The following is a 17,346-nucleotide window of genomic DNA, read 5'->3' as shown; positions in this document are numbered from 1 at the left end:
CAGGGCCGATGCAGGGTATAGTTTCATGAGTGACCTGACCTGCTTTTGGTCTAGGCTGGGATGGCAAAAAGCTGGCATGTGTGCCACCACCCCGTCTCCCATGCCTATGCCGAGCATTACTAATGGATTACCACATTCTTTTTGATGTGAGCACAGACTGTCTTCTCAAGAAAGCAAGCCACGACCCAATCAAACTTGGCACAGTACGTGAGGCTAATGTGCCTTTCTTGGTCTCAGTCTTGGGTTAGAAGGGAAAAAGGAAATCCCGGTGGCCCTTATCTGAACCAGCCTGGCTTGCCAGGGAGAGGGAACACATAGGGGTCCGGGGCCAGAGTCCTAGCTAATAGAAGGGTTTTCCTTTGCTTGAGGTACATTCTCTACTAAAGATGTTCTAGCAGGAACTCACTGAGGGTTCAAAAATTCTGGATCTTGGTTGTTTCTTGTTTTTCCACTAGAGATACTTAAACACACTCACGGCTGTATATCAACAAACTGATTCTTCTCAGAGGTTCTGCTCTAAGTTATAGCAAGAAAGTCTTTTCAAAACCAACCTCTGACACATTCATTGGTAAGATTCCTACTGGGCAACAGGATGTGGACAAATGTAAGTAAAGGAAGAATACCTTCGTAGTGCTTCATCTTCTTGAAGTTCAAATAATTCTGGCGATTTCTTTGAAATAGTAGGAAAAAAAAAGTTAAAAACTAAAGAAAGTTGACTGACTACATAAGCTTAAGAAAGTCTATTAGATGAAAAACCCAATATACAAAATTACGTTTACAGACAAGAAATTACATTGTAATTCATTACTTTATGAGAAGGTTCTTGCTTAGAAAATAGGTTTACGGACATTTATTCAGTCAACAAACATTTACTGAGCACTTACTATGCGCCAGGCATGATTCTGGCATGTGTATTAAACAAATATTCCTGTCTTCCTGGAGCTTATGTTCATTGGACAATTTTAAAAAGGAAGGGCTCCATGAATTTTAAATAAGTTGTCCATTAATTGAGTATATATTTATTGGGACTTACAAAGCAATGCCTTAGGTGCTATATGTACAGACAGTTCTTGGTCTCAAGGGACTTTCTGTTTACTCCTTCAAATTTACGTATAAGTTAAAACATTCTGGCTTCTGAGTCAACTACAGATTCTACATGGCCTAGATATGCCTGCAACTTATCTGTTTCTATTGATACACAGTCCTTGGTCTTGGTAAATACTCAAAAAATGCTCGTTAAGTTGAATGCAAAGTGACACAAACACTACTAGTTAAAAATCTAATGTCATGTCACTTATGCTATTTGTTTACAAACTGACTTTATTTTTCAAGGCTATCTGCTTAGGTGGATAGAAGAAACATAGAACCTCCCTAATTAAGTTCTGCCTGAAAACTCAATGCAGTGCCTGAAACAGTGCGGAAAATCCTGCATTTGGATTGCTGAATCCCATCATAAATTTAGATGTTAATGGCATTATTTCTAAAAAAAAACTGACATTATGTGCCTCCTTTGTGACACACTGAAAAGAACACATTACCTATAGAGTACTGTTGCCAAAAATGCACAACCTGAATCTAATCATGAGAAACATCAGTAAACCCAGAATGAGACATCTTACAAACCCAATGGACTGCACCCTTCAAAAATGTCAAGGTTCAAACACAGATAAAATGGATTCAAGTAAGAATCATTAAGAAATGCTAAACTAGGGCATACGTGTGGTGCAGGGAGGAGTTTGAAGAGGAACAGGATACTATATTGTCTCAAAATATCCCCCCTGGTATTTATAAAAGGAAATATAGTAACTATGTAGTAGAGAAACAGACAATAGCTTAACCAAGTTCTCTAAGTTAACATTCCTCTATTAGGGCCAAGGGACATGATGTGCCTCCATATGTCACACCCTGAGAAGGACACAGGATCACTCAGGGGATACTCTGGCCAAAATGCATAATTCCAATCTTGTTATGAGGACAGGGACAAACCCAAAATGAGGAGGGGCTGTTAAAAAATGTCAGTGTTATGAAAGACAAAGAAAAGTTATTGAACTGTTCCACAGTAAGAGAGATTGGAGATTTAACAAATATTTGCAGAACAATCGTGGACTAGATCCTGGTCCCAGAGGAAAAATTGCTGTAAAGAATGTTATTGGCACAACTGGTTAAACTACAACATAGACCATAAATTTAAGTACATACTATAAATGTTGTATCAATATTAAATTATCTGATTTTGATAATTATACTGTAGTTAAGTAAGAGAAAATCCTTGTTCTTAGTAAATATGTAATTATTAAGGAGTATAAAGGGGCAGGACACATGTAATTTACTCTCAAATGGTTCAGAAAAACGTGATGGGTCAGGGGGAGGGTACAGCTCAGTGGTCAAGTGCATGCTTAAGGTCCTGGGTTCAATCCCCCAATACCTCCTCTAAAAATTAATAAAGAAATAAACCTAATAACCCACCCCACCAAAAAAAAGGAAAAAAAGAAAAAAAAGAGAAAAACATTATGAGTATATATACCATAGGGAGAGTGATGAAACAAATGTGGCAAAGTGTTAAAAACTGATAGATGTGGGTGAAGGAGATATACAGGGTATTTGTTTATACTATTCTGGCAATTTCTCTGTATCTCAAAAATTAATGAAAAAAATAACCACATGAACCTGAGTCTAAGAATAGGCCATTTCTTTTATATAAGAATTCGTATGGCATCATCAATTAAAAAGTAGAACAGCTGCAAAACAACATTTAAAGGAAAAGAAAAAGTAAACAACCCCATTAAAACTCATCAGGTAACAGAAGGTATTAAAATGCTCAAATGTTCCTTCTAAGATTTTGTGCCCTAATTAGAAGTTCTATCAGTGTGGGATGAAATGAGCAGCTTTTGAGAAGAGGCCATGAGCTCCCAATCAACAGCAGACCCTCCCAGAGTGAGGACTTACTTCACCAGGTTTGGTGGACGGGCACAGCCATTTTTCCAACAGCATGTCCCAGACTTTCTCCAAATTAATTTCATTGACTTCGGCTATTTCTTTAGCGGCTGCGTGAATATCTAAGATATTCAAGATAAAAAATTAAAAAAAAAAGAAAGAAAGAATAATTCAAGTTTTCAATGCAAGATACTCCGGGGAACCAAAAGGATAGTTCTCTTTGGACAAAAAGATAAAAAGGGCTTTGCCCTCACCAGGATAATCTTTGCCAGATGGATTCTGAATTCTGTGATTTATGCTGGGATGTTCGTACAGACTGACAATGAGATGTGCTGGTTTTCCAATTGCTCTTAAATACTCTGCAGTGTTCAGCTTGTGGGCTATGAGCACAGCTTCAGTGCCGGATCGCCGGTACTGGATGTGAAGCTTCTTCAACAGAGCTTCAGCTTTTTCACGTGTTTCATCCTGTTAAAACATTCCAATCAAAAAGAAAATCTTGTTTTCTAAATCTCAGCTGAGACTAAGAACCCACCTTTATCAATCAAGGTCCCTGCCTGACTTAGTTACATCCTTAAGTATCTATACAAAACCTCATCTTCTTTCTCCATTTTAGGCATCTAAACCTTGAAAACACCCACTGCCAGAGCACAATGAGAAGGGATGCTAGGAGAGCACAACTTAAATTAAAAAGAAAGAGGACTCTGCACCCCAATGTTCATAGCAGCACTATGTACAACAGCTAAGACATGGAAGCAACTTAAGTGCCCATTGACGGATGAATGGATAGACTAGATGTGATATACATACACAATGGAATACTACTCAGCCATATAAAAATGAATGAAATCTTGCCATTTGCAACAACATGGATAAACCTGGAAAGTATCATGCTTAGTGAAATAAGTTAGAGAAAGACAAAGACGGTATGCTGCCACTTACATGTGGAATCCTAAAAAATAAAACAGACCAATGAATATAACAAAACAGAAATACTCACAGATATAGAGAACAAACTAGTGTTCACCAGTGGGAAGAGGGAAGGTGGGAGGGCAAGATGGTAATGGAGTAAGAGGTACAAACTACTACGTCTAAAACAAATTAGCTACAAGGATATACTGTATAGCACAGGGAATGTAGCCAATATTTTATAAAAACTTTAAATGGAGTATAATCTATAAACTGTGAATCACTATGTTGTATACCTGAAGCTAATATGATATTGTAAATGAACTATACTTCAATTAAAAGGAAAATAAAGGAAAGAGAAAAGAAAGAGGAGCCTTCAATCTTAAAATTCAGGCACACCTGAGATGGGATGTTCTGTAGCCACCTCTCAGCTAAATACAGGCAGAATTTCAAACTGGACATCTTGAAGGAACCTAAACAGATAAAGAAAAGATTTATAAGCAAATATGAATCCTTCTAAGAGAAAGTATTTTAGTCAAATTATCCACTTTTCAAAAAATTATAAAAATGCACACTCATAGTAAAAGACAATTTAAACAGGACAAAAAGAAACAAAAGCCCAGAGGCCCTCCTCTTCAGCTCTGTTCCTATTCCCTAGATCCTTACATTCCTCCAGAGGTTCTGTGTGTGTGTGTGCACACACGTGAGTGCACAAGCTTTTTAACCCAGATAGGATAGGATCATATGCACAGTAAAATCTGCTGTTCTCAGATAATATAGATCTTGGATGTCTTTCCAAATCAACGACGTGGTATTCCATCCTAAGAATACTTTTTTTATTTTTTTAACCAGTTCCCAACAAACAAGCATTTTAAAAAAAGTTACTTTCAATTTTTGTTACAACCAAAAACATGGCAATAAGTGCCTTTGTGCACTGGTTTGGTCACGTGACAATACTAAGGCTTCATTATAGAAAATACATATGGCTGGGTGGGAGGAAGTGTTAATCACTTCACATTCCAGCTGGACAACGCTGGTACCCCTGCGCCCCAAGCAAGCAGCACGGAGACTTGCTTACTTCACTGGGGCCCCTTTCACACTCAGCAACGCTGCAGGGGAGGGGAGGGGGCACCCACATTTTTAAGCTATCACATTGCTTCTCCTTAGAGATACAAAAGGAGTACTTTTTTTTTTTTTTTTACAAGTTCCAAAAACCACACGGCCGACCATTTTAAGCCCAATTAAAGGAAGAATCCATACCTTCTGGGACATCCTGGGCCAGGCTGATGGCAATGGCGACAGCCCACTCCGGGTTAACTATAGACAACAAGTAGGACTCGATGGTCTGAGTGATCTTCGTTACCTCCTTGTTAATCAGGGTCGAGGATTTAGCTTGTGTTAACTTCAGAAGCTTTGGCTTCAGTTTTTTTTCAAAGACGTGTTTGGCTGTAGACACGTACAGGGTGTCCAAAGAGAACTTCCAAGGAAGGAAAAGAAAAGTGAAAGCTGACTTACATGTTTGCCTTTAAGGGTTTTACATGAAAGCAGCCTAAAAGCCTTCTTTATGGGATCTGAATGAATTACAGGATAAAGGGATAACTTACAAAGTTTGAACCCATTACCTTCATTAATTTGGAAATTAAGAGCAACGTTGGGAAGGATTCTTCACTGAGTTCTGTAGCTAGAAAGGAAACAAAGACAGTATGATTTACCTAAGAAAAAGATTTTGGCTATTCAGTACCATTCATAAGAAGTTAACGAACGTACAGAGAATCTTCCAAAAGTTCTGTGCTGTGCCGAAGAATATTAGGTGAAAGGGCAGTCTAGTTTGGGCAGCTGATGGCAAAGTTATTACGTGCTCCAGCAGATACTGGTATTCTAGGTCCACTGGAGGAGAAAGTCTTCTGTATGACTTCAAGTGTTTCAGAAGACTCAACGCCTGTATTAAAAATAAGAAAGTATTTTCCTGTGAGATTAAACCAATCGCTAAGAGTTTTAAAAGCACCTAATTCTATACTATCATAGGGTTCTATTCCTGGGATGGTATCATTCTCGTAAAGATGATCAAAACCTTTTGTAGTTTTACCTTTAATGTAGTTCTTCTCAACTATAACGCTTGTGATCATTAAAGAAATTACACTAGAAGAAACCAGTGGAACCCTGTTGTTGGTGAGATGTTTTATAAACAAGAGTTTGGAAGTTCTCTGTGCTCGCTTCAAATAGTTGAAGAGCAATCTCAGAATATTTGATTTCACTTTAACCACATAGGCAGTAGATCTAAAATTAACCCTCTAAACCCATTTCCTATCTTAAGTATATATCTTATATTTTGGGGGCTTGCATAACTTTTGGAATCACCCTATTTTCTTTTAATTTTAAAAATCCAATTTAAAAAGATATAAAAACTTCTATGACCAAAATTTGGAAACGACTAATAAGTTACTGAAAGCACTGAAACAGAATTGAGTCCAGGACCTACCTACTAGTCTAGAAGCCTGAACCTGACTCTGGGTCCCACATACTTTGGGTTTTTTTTGCCAGATAACAAATAAAAATCTTTTTACTTCTTTTTTTTTTAAACAAAAGGAATAGAGTAAAAAATGTACAGTTTAAAGGGAACTCAGAGGACATTCCAGAAAGACATGAGGTAACTGTAATGTTTTAATGATCCAAATGCAAACATAAATTTAAAACCTCTATTTGTTATTTATACCTGATTAATATTAATGTTGGTTATCTTTTCATCAGCTCTTTCGATAACTTTCAGGACAACTTCAATCATTTCATAATCATAGGGATCCAACTGCAAAAACACAAAAACATATCAAAACTGGAGAAGACACTGCCAGGCTGGTCAATGGTTTTATTCAGTTACATTCATCAGCACAGATTACAAATATAACATCTCAGTGCACTACAATATTAAATTAGATTATTCTTTAACAATCTAAATTTAGCTCAAATCTAAAATAAGCTCTAGTAGAATAAACATACATGCTTCAAAATGTCTCAAAAGCGATTTCTTAAAAAAGCTGCACGAGGCAATGTTGTTTGAATAAAGAAAAATGTTCTTAAGGTACTAAAAACATAGAAAGACAAGCAATAAAATTTTATAATTTTATAAGGTTTTTAAATTAAAATTCTATTTCTTCCTTTTATGATGGGAAAATATGAATAAGAGAAAACTGACTTCTTCCTGGAAATGATGTTAACTAGAAGTGTGGGTCTCCAAGCAAAACCTTTTCAAAGGATTTCATTCCAACTATAACCATATACTAAGATGCAAGAACTAGCTGGGTGGCTTCTATACACATTTATAAAAAGAAAGGAAGGATTCTCTTTGTTCTCTGTTTCTGCCCACACACCGTTACTTTTCTTTTTTTTTTTAATGTTTTAAATGCCAACTAAATTCACATGAATAAGAACACTGGACAATGTAGGAAGATGATCTCTACAGCACCTAGAAGTTTTGAGCAAGTCTATATAATTTTTGACTGAATTACAGGCAAAAGATAACACTAAAGTATTTCTTGTAGTCTTATAATTTTATTTCCTCTTCCATCCATATTCACTCCTCCACCAAACTACCCCTTGACCTAAAAGTTCCAATTCACAGAATATCTGCTAAAAAAAAATAATCAGAGAATGGGGCAAATATGTATGTATGAATATATTCATTGTAACAGCTTACAATAACAAAATTTGCAAACAACTTAAATGTCCATCCATAAAGGCCTGGTTAAATATAGGATGTTTCATCTATACAGTGGAATAATAACTTACATGTCTGCTAAAAATGAGACAGATGGACATGTATTGACATGTAAAGACAATTATGCTAAATGAAAAAAGAGACTAACTGGATAGTTTATATAGTCCAAAATATTCACCAAACTATTAACATTTTTACCCATGAGAGTGGGGTTACAAGGAAATTTAACTTTTTGACTTACACCTTCCCCTCTAGTTTGATCTCTTTCAAAGAATATGTGCTATTTTCAAAAATCTGAAGGAGAAAAGGGCTATTCTTATTTTGAAAAAAAAAAAAAGACAGGAAAACTGCTGTATTAAACTATAATAAAAATACAGAAATCTAAAATTATTTCAAAATTAAAACATTACATAAAATATCGGACTCACATTTCCAATTTGTTGCTATACATCTATGATTAAGGGTGGGAGGGGTGGTTTCAGCATTCATCTACCTTATGCAGTATTCCACTAAGACTGATGACCAAATCTTTTGTGCTTGTCAATAAAGGAACCATTTCGACGGCTTTGGCCAGGAGTTTGGGATGCTGCTGCTTCGTGGATTCCGCGCGTGCATCTCCCTGGCTCTGGCTGGCATTCGTGTTGTGGAGGAGTGTTTCAATGAACAGCTGAAGAGCCGCATCACAGTCCAACTGAAACGTGCTGAAAAGAGTGTTCAGTTATGCATGAATCTCCCCGACTGTGTGCACTTCCACGCAGACTTTCTCACAGAAAACTTAGGTACGCACCCCCACCGCTGAAATCTAACCCTCTCACTGTCCAGTCTCATAATCAGATCATCTACCTGTCATTGGAGTCACTTATTGCCTTTAAAAAAAATCAAATATTCTTGGTAGACAGGTAAATAGCACAATATCTGAGGGAAACTTGTAATAAAATTGAAGACACGTCCTCTAATAGGGCTATTACACTTTTATACACTTCACAAAAAGTAGCAGAGACACACAGGTAAGGATGTCCTGCAACAACTGCTTGTAATATTTAAAAATTGGAAACAATTATTCATCAACAGGGGGCTGGTTAAACAACTTATTCATACAAAGGGCCACCACATGGTTGAACAGATATGAGCTACATGTACTAATCTGAGAAGACATTTTTATTTTATTAAGTGAATGATACATGCAACAAGATGATGCACAATTCTGTTTTCAATAAGTCTTTTTAAAAATGCATGTTAGTGAGTGCGTAAGGAAAAAAAACATCAACAATACAAGCCAAACTCTCTTTTAACAGTGATTATCCGAGGGGTGGGATTATGTAGGACTCTAATTTTATTATGTTTCATCTGAATTAGAAAAAGTAGTAAGTACATTTAAAAATTACAAATCAGATTAGTATAGACAAAGTGACAAATGAAATGCCTTTTAACCCTTATTAATAAGACAGGGATAGTTTAATCTGCTATACAGAATAAGTGAAACATCATGAAAAGCTTTAAGTATAGTAATTTTAAAGTCATTCCCTGAAATTCTAAAGGTCAACTAAATTTATTCAGCGGGACTGCCTAAGGCAAGAGTGTTGCTGTGAAACATACAGATCATCAAAGCCGTGTGAGCACAGCAGCTGGGAAACGAGCCTGACGTAATAATAGCTATTTAAATTTCAGAAAAGGATCAATGCCATAAAACAACAGGCAAAAATCGGTCAGGAGTTTGAATTAATAAAGAAGAGCGAGTATGCATAATCTTATTATGGATTTGTAGCAGTCCAAACCGAAGGATGGGATAATTTGGTTGTATCAGGGTGCAGGAAAGTCAGTGGTAGTTAGAGCTGTGAGCATCCTACGGTCCCTGACTCGCAGGTGCAAATGGTGACAGCCAGGGCCATTACTCCACTCCACACCGTCCGCAGGGACAAAGAACGAGATCTCTGTCTGGAGGAAATGCACTAAGAAGCCGCATTACCAAGAAGTCAGATTCCACTAATCCGTCACCAACTGGATGAGGCTTGCAGCGCCCTCGGTGTTCTAGAAGCAGTCACTTATTATCTGACTTTGAGCAGGGCACCTAATATGGGTTTGCCTTCTCAGACATAAATTGGTGAGAATATACAAAAAACTTAATGAGATGATGTGTGTGAAAGCACTTAGTAACTAGTAAGGGACCAGCAAATTGGTTATCGAATTCATCAGATAAGAACATCAGAGATTTATAAATCATTTGATCCTTCTCATCCCAGAAGCTACATCTGCAAATAACATTTAGTCTTAGTTTTTTTAAATTCACTTACTATTTTTAAAAAATTCTCCCTAAATCATACTTTTCACTGATTTTTAAGATGACCTTGCCCCCTAAGTCGATCTGATTTAGAAGTTTAATTGTTCAGAAGAATATTCCCAGACCTCCTGATGACAGGAATCATCCAGAGATCCTACTAAGAGCTGATTCCTGCGCCTCAGCCCAGACCTGCTGAGCCAGAACCACCACAGAGGGACCCAGGAAACTAGTTTTAATTAAGTGCCCGAGGTCATGCTTATCATGAGGCAAGCTGGGGAAACACTATACAGGGAATTTAAAAGGTGATATCGTAAGAGAGTTTAATCTGGTTCTGGATTTACTTAGTTTGCGGTGAGTAAAAGCAAACATCAGAGGTCTACGGACCACGTGTAACTATCACTGTTATTACTGTGTTCTCCCAGGATTACCAGTCTGTTAAGCTAACAACAAAAATACCACTGAAGTCTAAAGAATTACCTGCAATATTCCAGAATGAGGCTTGTGTCCATATCTATATTCTCCACAAGAGCTTTAATGAGGTCTTTCTTGGTGAGAAAATGTTGCCTGAAAACCGGCTGGAAAGAAATCTAGAAATAAAAAGAGCAAAAGAAAAACCCTGTTAAACTGAAATGCATCAGAGTAAGGGTGCCTTCGTGACCTGCCTTTTTACTATCCTTTTTTTTTTTATAGAGAGAAACATTATTCTATAGCTCCCTCAGCTTTTACTTTTAATAACCATCACTCTGAAATTTTGGGTATATTTGGCTACAGGCCCAAAAATCTCTCTTAGCCACACTAACCCTCGGCTCTTCATCAGCAAAGCCTGGCAGTTAGCATCAAACAGTCCTATCGCTACACAGGAGCTAGACTTCAAAACATATACCGTTTCTGCAGTAGTTATATTCCCGATAAGTCAATTATTTGCAAGTAAAGTAAAATGTTTTACATTCATAGTAAAGAAAACAGGATTTTGTTTGTTTTTACAAATTGAAAAATAAGGGCCACTAACTTTTCTCTAGTAGTTCTTGGTGCCTAGTACCGCTGCATATACATTTTAATATTATCCTTCACCAAATAGCACACAGAAAAGCTTGAAGCTGTAGAGTAGGCCTGGAATAGCTTAAATGTCAATTAATACTAGATGTATTCCTCTAAGTGAGGAAGCTAAGCAGATGAACTGTCAAGCCTCCTGATTTCCTTAAGAATACAGCAAAAAGAAAATGAGGCAAAAGGTTCTTATTTCTTTGGAAGCACCAAAGTGTGTACTTATATAACTAACACTGATGAGTCAGTTCATATACAACCTCTCCAAAAGTAAAGGATAATGAGGTCTTTGTTTTCTTTTTCTTTTCAAATTGAAGTATAGTCAGTTTACAATGTTGTGTCAATTTCTGGTGTACAGCATAATGTTTCAGTCACACATGTACATACACATGTTCCTTTTCATATTTTTTTCATCATAGGTTACTACAAGCATATTAAATATAGTTGCCTGTGCTATACAGTATAAACTTATTGTTTATCTATTTTATATATAGTAGTTAGTATCTGCAAATCTCGAACTTCAGTTTTATCCCCCTCTCCCCTAGAAACCATGAGTTTGTTTTCTATGTCTGTGAGTTCATTTCTGTTTTGTAAATAAGTTCATTTGTGTTTTTAAAAATGTGGAAAGCTTTACAAATTTGCGTATCAGCCTTGCACGGGAGCCATGCTAATCTTCTCTGTATTGTCCCAATTTTAGTACACGTGCTGTCGAAGCGAGCAAGGATCTTTGCTTTAAGTCTTCCAGTTTGGTGATTATCGGAATGGGTGAAACTTCATGGTGCTTGAATACTCACACCAAGTTTACCGAGACGAATGCCCCACTGGGCATCAGTACTGAGTTCACAGAACTTAAGCTCCATTTCTATTTCCTGATGGAGACTGGCCAGCTGAGAGCCCACCAGAGATATTGCCTAAAAAATTAAAATAGAATTAAAATTTAAGAGCAAATAGACTATGTTCTCCTACCTTTTATACAAAGCCCAACAATAAAAGCCATAATCCTTCTTTGTAACAGTTGGAACGTTACCTATTGCTTTGTACAGGGTCTTTACCTATACAACATTTAGGTAATTCGGCTTTTCGTATGAGGCCATGAATTCAGCCTGGATTTCTTGATTAGAGAAGGCCAAATTTTAGCTATCCTGCAAGTGAAATCCCCACAAGAGGCAAATTTTAAAACAAACATCAAAGAAAGGTTTTGCATCTGTTAAACCTGTCCTACGAAAAAGGAACAGGCTCATAGGCCTAATGTTTCAAATACACTAGAGTTAAGTATAAGCAGTGACGTTCAGTGGCTGCGTACAGATTTAAGAAATAAGAAATATCATGATTCTCTGGGTGAAGCAATGCTTAGGGCTTGCATATACGTTCCCTGGTGCGTCATTAGTCAAGGAAAAGCTGGTAGAAACCACATGAGTTAGCCTGACATTTCTTCTGCTAAATCTTACAGAGCTGGAGGCAAAGCCAACTTTATTTCTTCCCTTAAATCTTTAATATTTCAAGAAACGAAGGTGTGCTTCCTTAGCTCATACCAATATTTTGTCGTAATTCTGCCATGCTTTATCTATGAGCTTCCAGAGATTTTCAAAGACTTCCTTTTGGGGTAGGAGAGTGCAGTACCCCAATGCCAAGTCAAGATCCACCAGGCGACAATTAAATACCTGTGAGAAGAAAGCATGAAGAGAAGCAAATTCTTGGGAATGGAGCATATAGCTCAGTGGTAGAGCGCGTGCTTGGTGAGCACGAGGTCGTGGTTTCAATCCCCAGTGCCTCCGTTAGGAGGGGAAAAAAGAGAGAAGCAAATTCTTCACAGTCAAAACAAAATTTAGTCTCTAAAGGCTTATTTGTCACTAAATTAAATTAATGAAAGAATAAGGTATCATGAAAAACTATAGTAACACTGTTCAAACTTGTTTGCTTAATTTTAATGTCTTTTGTCACTATTATAAATTTAAGGAAAGCAGCTATCACAAGTTCCCTAGGACACAGAACCCTTACCTTCTCTCCTGCATGACTGTTTCATCACTTCTCTTCAAATCCCCAAATCCCCTCCCCTGCCTCACTCTCACCCTCACTGAGAAATCAGAAGCAACCAGGAGAGAGAGAGAGAGAGACAGACAGAAAGAGAGCTCACCAAAAACAAAAACTCACCTTGTGCAATAGCGTTGTGGCAGTCCCCCTGATAAACTTAACGGCTTTCTCTTTCAGTTCAATAACAACATGCTTGGATTTAACTAATGTGGCCTCTCCAAACAACTTTAGAAAAGAACAAAAGAATCTTCAGACCCACTTCTATGCATCATTTTGAAAATCTTTTCTTAAATATTAAGCAGCTCTGAAAATTCACCACTATATGCAAAAAGTATTGGCATTTAATCTATAAGGACAGAAAGCTGGGGCTTGCTGGGGAATGGGCTGGGAAGAGGCAGGATGGAAATTTTTAAAATGTTCTATATCTTGATTGTGGTGTTGGTGACAAGGTGAATACACTGGCTGATACACCTAAAACATGTGCATTTTAATTTTAAAAGCTATACTTCAATCAAGTTAATTTTTAAAAAATTGACATTTAGTAAATATCAAAAGAGTAATAGAAATGAGTGCAATTTCCTCTGAGACCAGCTTCATAAGCAAGTTATCAACAGGTAGTTTGTCTTCTAGAATCTTTTCAATGACACTGTAAGGTAATAATTGTAGTAATTGGGGCCACAATAAAACAAACAGCACAATAAAATAAAACAAATGGAGCAAGAGGACTTACCATTGCAACCAAAAATCTCAGATTACTTTTATTACCTTCTTGAATCTGAGTTTCTTTATTTGCAAAATGGAGACTCTCAGGGTTGTCGTAAAGATTGGGTATCAAAATGTGTCTGAGCACCTGGAACTATACCTGAATCTTCATAGGTGTTCAACAAATGTTGCCTAAATCTGATAGATTATCCATTTCTTTGCTACAGAGCCAAGTAGGAAAATGTGGGCTTCAAATTACTTTGTCTGGCAGTGCTTTTGTACCTGTATTTATCCGAAGTGAAAGTATTTGTTCTCAAAACTGTACCTTTTCACTCAAATTGGCATTCATGAAGTTTGACATGGAGTGCTGAAGACAGGTACCAAAAGAAGCAACTACAAATCTTAGGGCCAGCTCCCACTGGCTAGATTCTTGAAGGTTCTGAAGCAGGGCGGCGATGGAATTGATAACAGGTAACATAAGGCCGTCTCCTGTGAAATGATAAAAGCATTTTACTTGGGTAAAAGTCATTTTACATTTAGATTTTTTTTTTTTTTAAACAAAGAAGGGTCCCATTTGGAGACTGTTTTCAGGAACAGCCAACTTCTTCAAAGCAGGTAATGGTCACAGAATTGAGTCTCAAAGTCAGTAAATGAGAGAGTTAACACAAGGCTTGATCTAAACCAGAAAAAGTCCACCAGGTAATGAAGCACTTTGATTGTAACTTGCGTATTTTGAGATGCCTAAATCATTAGCTGAGGAAAACCACTTCTCTACTTGGAAGACCAAAATTTATGGACAGATTCATAAAAGTTAACACCAGAAGCCAAATGACACAGTCTCCTGTCCCTTTGGAAGAGTAACAACGTAACAGTAATAACTAAGTAATTACATTAAGGACACTATATCAGATTTATATTCAGGATTTCAAGAAATTTCTATATTGGTGTATTTATAAAATAATAAAACAAAGGTTACACATTTCTGATGTCAAATACCTTCACTGATGGAGCAGTATGGTAAACTTGTAGAATCCAAGGGGTATCTCTTGCCTTCTGTAAAAGAGATCAAATTAAATAACACTAAATAAAATAACTCTTAGAGCACATACTCCCAGAGATACTTAAATATTGTGCAATTATCAAATAATGTTCTAAAGTAAACTGCTGCTTAAAAAAAACTTAAGTATATATACAGAAAAAGACACAGAGAAGTATACATCCAGACCAAGAAACAGAGCACTGCTGTCCTCCAGGAGCCCCACCCTGTCCCGTCTCCCCATCAACCCCCCAAGGTAACCACTACCCTGACTTCCAACAGCATAGCCTGTCCTTGTACGTCACGTAAATGGAATCACACGGGGTGTATTCATTTGTTCAGCATTATGCCTATGAGAGACACATCCCTGCTACCGTGTATGGTTCGAGTTCCAAATCTCCATAGTTTAAATTTGCATGAAGCAGAAACACACAATAAAAAAAAAAAAAACACAACCCAAATGAGATTTACCAGCTAGAGGCACAAGTGATGAAATCAATTCATAGATAACAGGGAGCACCATCTGTGACTCGAGAACTATTCCATCTTCACTGAAGAAGTCGCTGTAAGACCACTCTTCATACGGATCTTTATGAGTTCCAAAAGAAGTCTGAATACCAAGTCATACAGAAGACACAGATAAGGACGCTCCAAAACAGACACCCTCTTCACTAAGCAGAATCCAGAATCAGATATATTAGAGCCAAATGCAGTTTTGATGGTCAAATACAGCTATGTAGTCTGTTTCTTCTGGTCTATGGCTTAGGACAATGCTGCTTTAAATTAAATTGTTACTCTGGACTATGTCCAGAGATACCTTTGAAGCCCAATGTTTCAAAAGATAGTGCTAGTTAAAGCCAATAAATGTGACTAGAAAAGAGAGGTGGTCTTATGCCCTTAAGTAACTCTCTGGCCTAGAATTAGAAGATACAGGAGCTAGATTCAGTATTTTTATAAACTATGCAAGTGATTTAAAAGTGGTATAAAATAGATTGGGCAGGGGTTTTGTTTCAGGAAAAGAAATTCAAAAGCAATTCACCTTCATTAGAATTCCACAGTCATCCATTTGGCACTGTCTGGAAAGCTCTACTGCTGTTAGAGTATATTTACAGAGTTCTAAGGCATCTAGTAGAAAATCTGAAAGAAAATGGAGAAAAATCATTAAACTGATATTTCATGTGTTTAGAATGATGAAAACCACCTTTTAATCATTACCATTCAGAATTCCAAGGAAGGCCTCAAAGTAGAGAAAGGTTTCCACATAGCTTTGACTACCCTAAACAACGGAGTTCAACATTTTTCTTAAGCTTGGCTGGAAAGATCAGATATGGGGAGGGGGTGGGTATAGCTCAGTGGTAAAGCAGGTTCTTAGCATGCACAGGGTCCCAGGTTCAATCCCCAGTACCTCCATTAAGGAAAAAAAAAACAATCAGATATGGGGACTCAAGGAATTTCACAATCTTCTGAAAGTGAGTATCATCATTAGTCAGAAATGACACCATTAATTTTGGAAATGTTTTACAACAGTAATGCCCATCAAGAATCAGTTATAATTTGTCCCTTTGTGGAATGGAGGTAATGATCACTTCTCTCCCTACTGCAACGTCCAACTGTAAGGAGACAGCATTTAGGGGATAAGTAAGAAATGAAGCAGAGGATACAAAACCATGTAGATTATAAAGCTTGTCACCTGGACTGCAGATGGTGGCAGCCTGGCATGCTAGATCATGTATCTCAGAAGGAAGATCTAGTCCCGTGGGGGCTGTCATTGGAACGTCATTAGCCAACATTTGACAAAGCTTCTGACATGTCAGGAACAGCAGTTTCCCAGTATCTGCATTGCAGTGATACTTAAACAAGTCTCTTTGGAGGGAAGGAAGTGTTGGAAGTTAGAATACTCATATGAAAAGCAAATGCAGTTGCCGTTATTGGATTAATACGTAACCACCACCACCATTTGAAATGTCTTTAAATGTTTTCATGGTATATAGTACACTTCTCATTTTTTCGTTTTTCAACTTACTGGGGATACTGTTAACTGTTAGAGTGCAATGTGACCTGTACTCACTCAATGGTTAGGTTACCTGACTACACAGTATTAGCTACTTGTCTTCTATGCCACCGCCTTCTGACCCAGGCGTCCAAAATAGGCTCTCATGGTGAGAAATTAAGACATTTTTTCTTACTTACTTCTGTAAGATACATGCACCCCAATATTCACAGCAGTGCTATTTACAATGGCCAAGACATGGAAATAACCTAAATGTTCAGATAGTCATCGATAGATGACTGGATAAAGAAGTTGTAGTGTGTGTCTGTGTATATACATATATAATGGAATACTACTCAGCCATTAAAAAAGAATAAAATAATGCCATTTGCAGCAATATGGACGGACCTGCAGATTGTCATTCTAAGTGAGGTAAGCCAGAAAGAGAAAGAAAAATACCATATGGTATCACTTACATGTGGAATCTTAAAAAAAAGACACAAATGAACTTATTTATAAAACGGAACAGACTCACAGACATAGAGAACAAACTTAAGGTTACCAGGAGGGAAAGGGAGTGGGAAGGGATAAATTGGGAGTTCGAGATTTGCAGATACTAACTATATACAAAATAGACAAACAACAAGGCCCTAGTGTTTAGCATAGGGAACTATATTCAATACTTTGTAATAGCCAATAATGAAAAAGAATAT

General features: G+C 37.2%; 1 protein-coding gene and 1 non-coding gene across 2 annotated transcripts in view; both read right to left on the bottom strand.

Annotated features, from left to right (window-relative positions):
- Nucleotides 1-17,346, bottom strand: part of KNTC1 (kinetochore associated 1) — a 64,220-nt gene that overhangs the window by 13,509 nt on the left and 33,365 nt on the right. Inside the window, exons 35-52 of the mRNA XM_031670115.2 lie at nucleotides 16,334-16,506; nucleotides 15,683-15,780; nucleotides 15,115-15,253; nucleotides 14,604-14,660; nucleotides 13,933-14,096; nucleotides 13,026-13,130; nucleotides 12,407-12,535; nucleotides 11,669-11,785; nucleotides 10,308-10,417; nucleotides 8,046-8,253; nucleotides 6,554-6,643; nucleotides 5,608-5,779; nucleotides 5,463-5,521; nucleotides 5,101-5,317; nucleotides 4,240-4,313; nucleotides 3,189-3,399; nucleotides 2,947-3,056; nucleotides 624-670 (exon numbers count right to left, since the gene is read on the bottom strand). Coding sequence (XP_031525975.2) covers nucleotides 624-670; nucleotides 2,947-3,056; nucleotides 3,189-3,399; nucleotides 4,240-4,313; nucleotides 5,101-5,317; nucleotides 5,463-5,521; nucleotides 5,608-5,779; nucleotides 6,554-6,643; nucleotides 8,046-8,253; nucleotides 10,308-10,417; nucleotides 11,669-11,785; nucleotides 12,407-12,535; nucleotides 13,026-13,130; nucleotides 13,933-14,096; nucleotides 14,604-14,660; nucleotides 15,115-15,253; nucleotides 15,683-15,780; nucleotides 16,334-16,506 — 2,280 coding nt within the window. The remainder of the gene's footprint in view (nucleotides 1-623; nucleotides 671-2,946; nucleotides 3,057-3,188; nucleotides 3,400-4,239; nucleotides 4,314-5,100; nucleotides 5,318-5,462; nucleotides 5,522-5,607; nucleotides 5,780-6,553; nucleotides 6,644-8,045; nucleotides 8,254-10,307; nucleotides 10,418-11,668; nucleotides 11,786-12,406; nucleotides 12,536-13,025; nucleotides 13,131-13,932; nucleotides 14,097-14,603; nucleotides 14,661-15,114; nucleotides 15,254-15,682; nucleotides 15,781-16,333; nucleotides 16,507-17,346) is intronic.
- LOC116276625 (U6 spliceosomal RNA) lies at nucleotides 11,489-11,595 on the bottom strand. Its single transcript, XR_004186113.2, has one exon. It is a non-coding gene; the product is annotated as a U6 spliceosomal RNA (small nuclear RNA).

The sequence above is a fragment of the Vicugna pacos genome, chromosome 32, assembly GCF_048564905.1.
Source record: "Vicugna pacos chromosome 32, VicPac4, whole genome shotgun sequence".
Taxonomy (NCBI): Eukaryota; Metazoa; Chordata; class Mammalia; order Artiodactyla; family Camelidae; genus Vicugna; species Vicugna pacos.
Note: the sequence above shows the minus strand (reverse complement) of the source record. Positions and strands in the feature narration are given on the sequence as shown.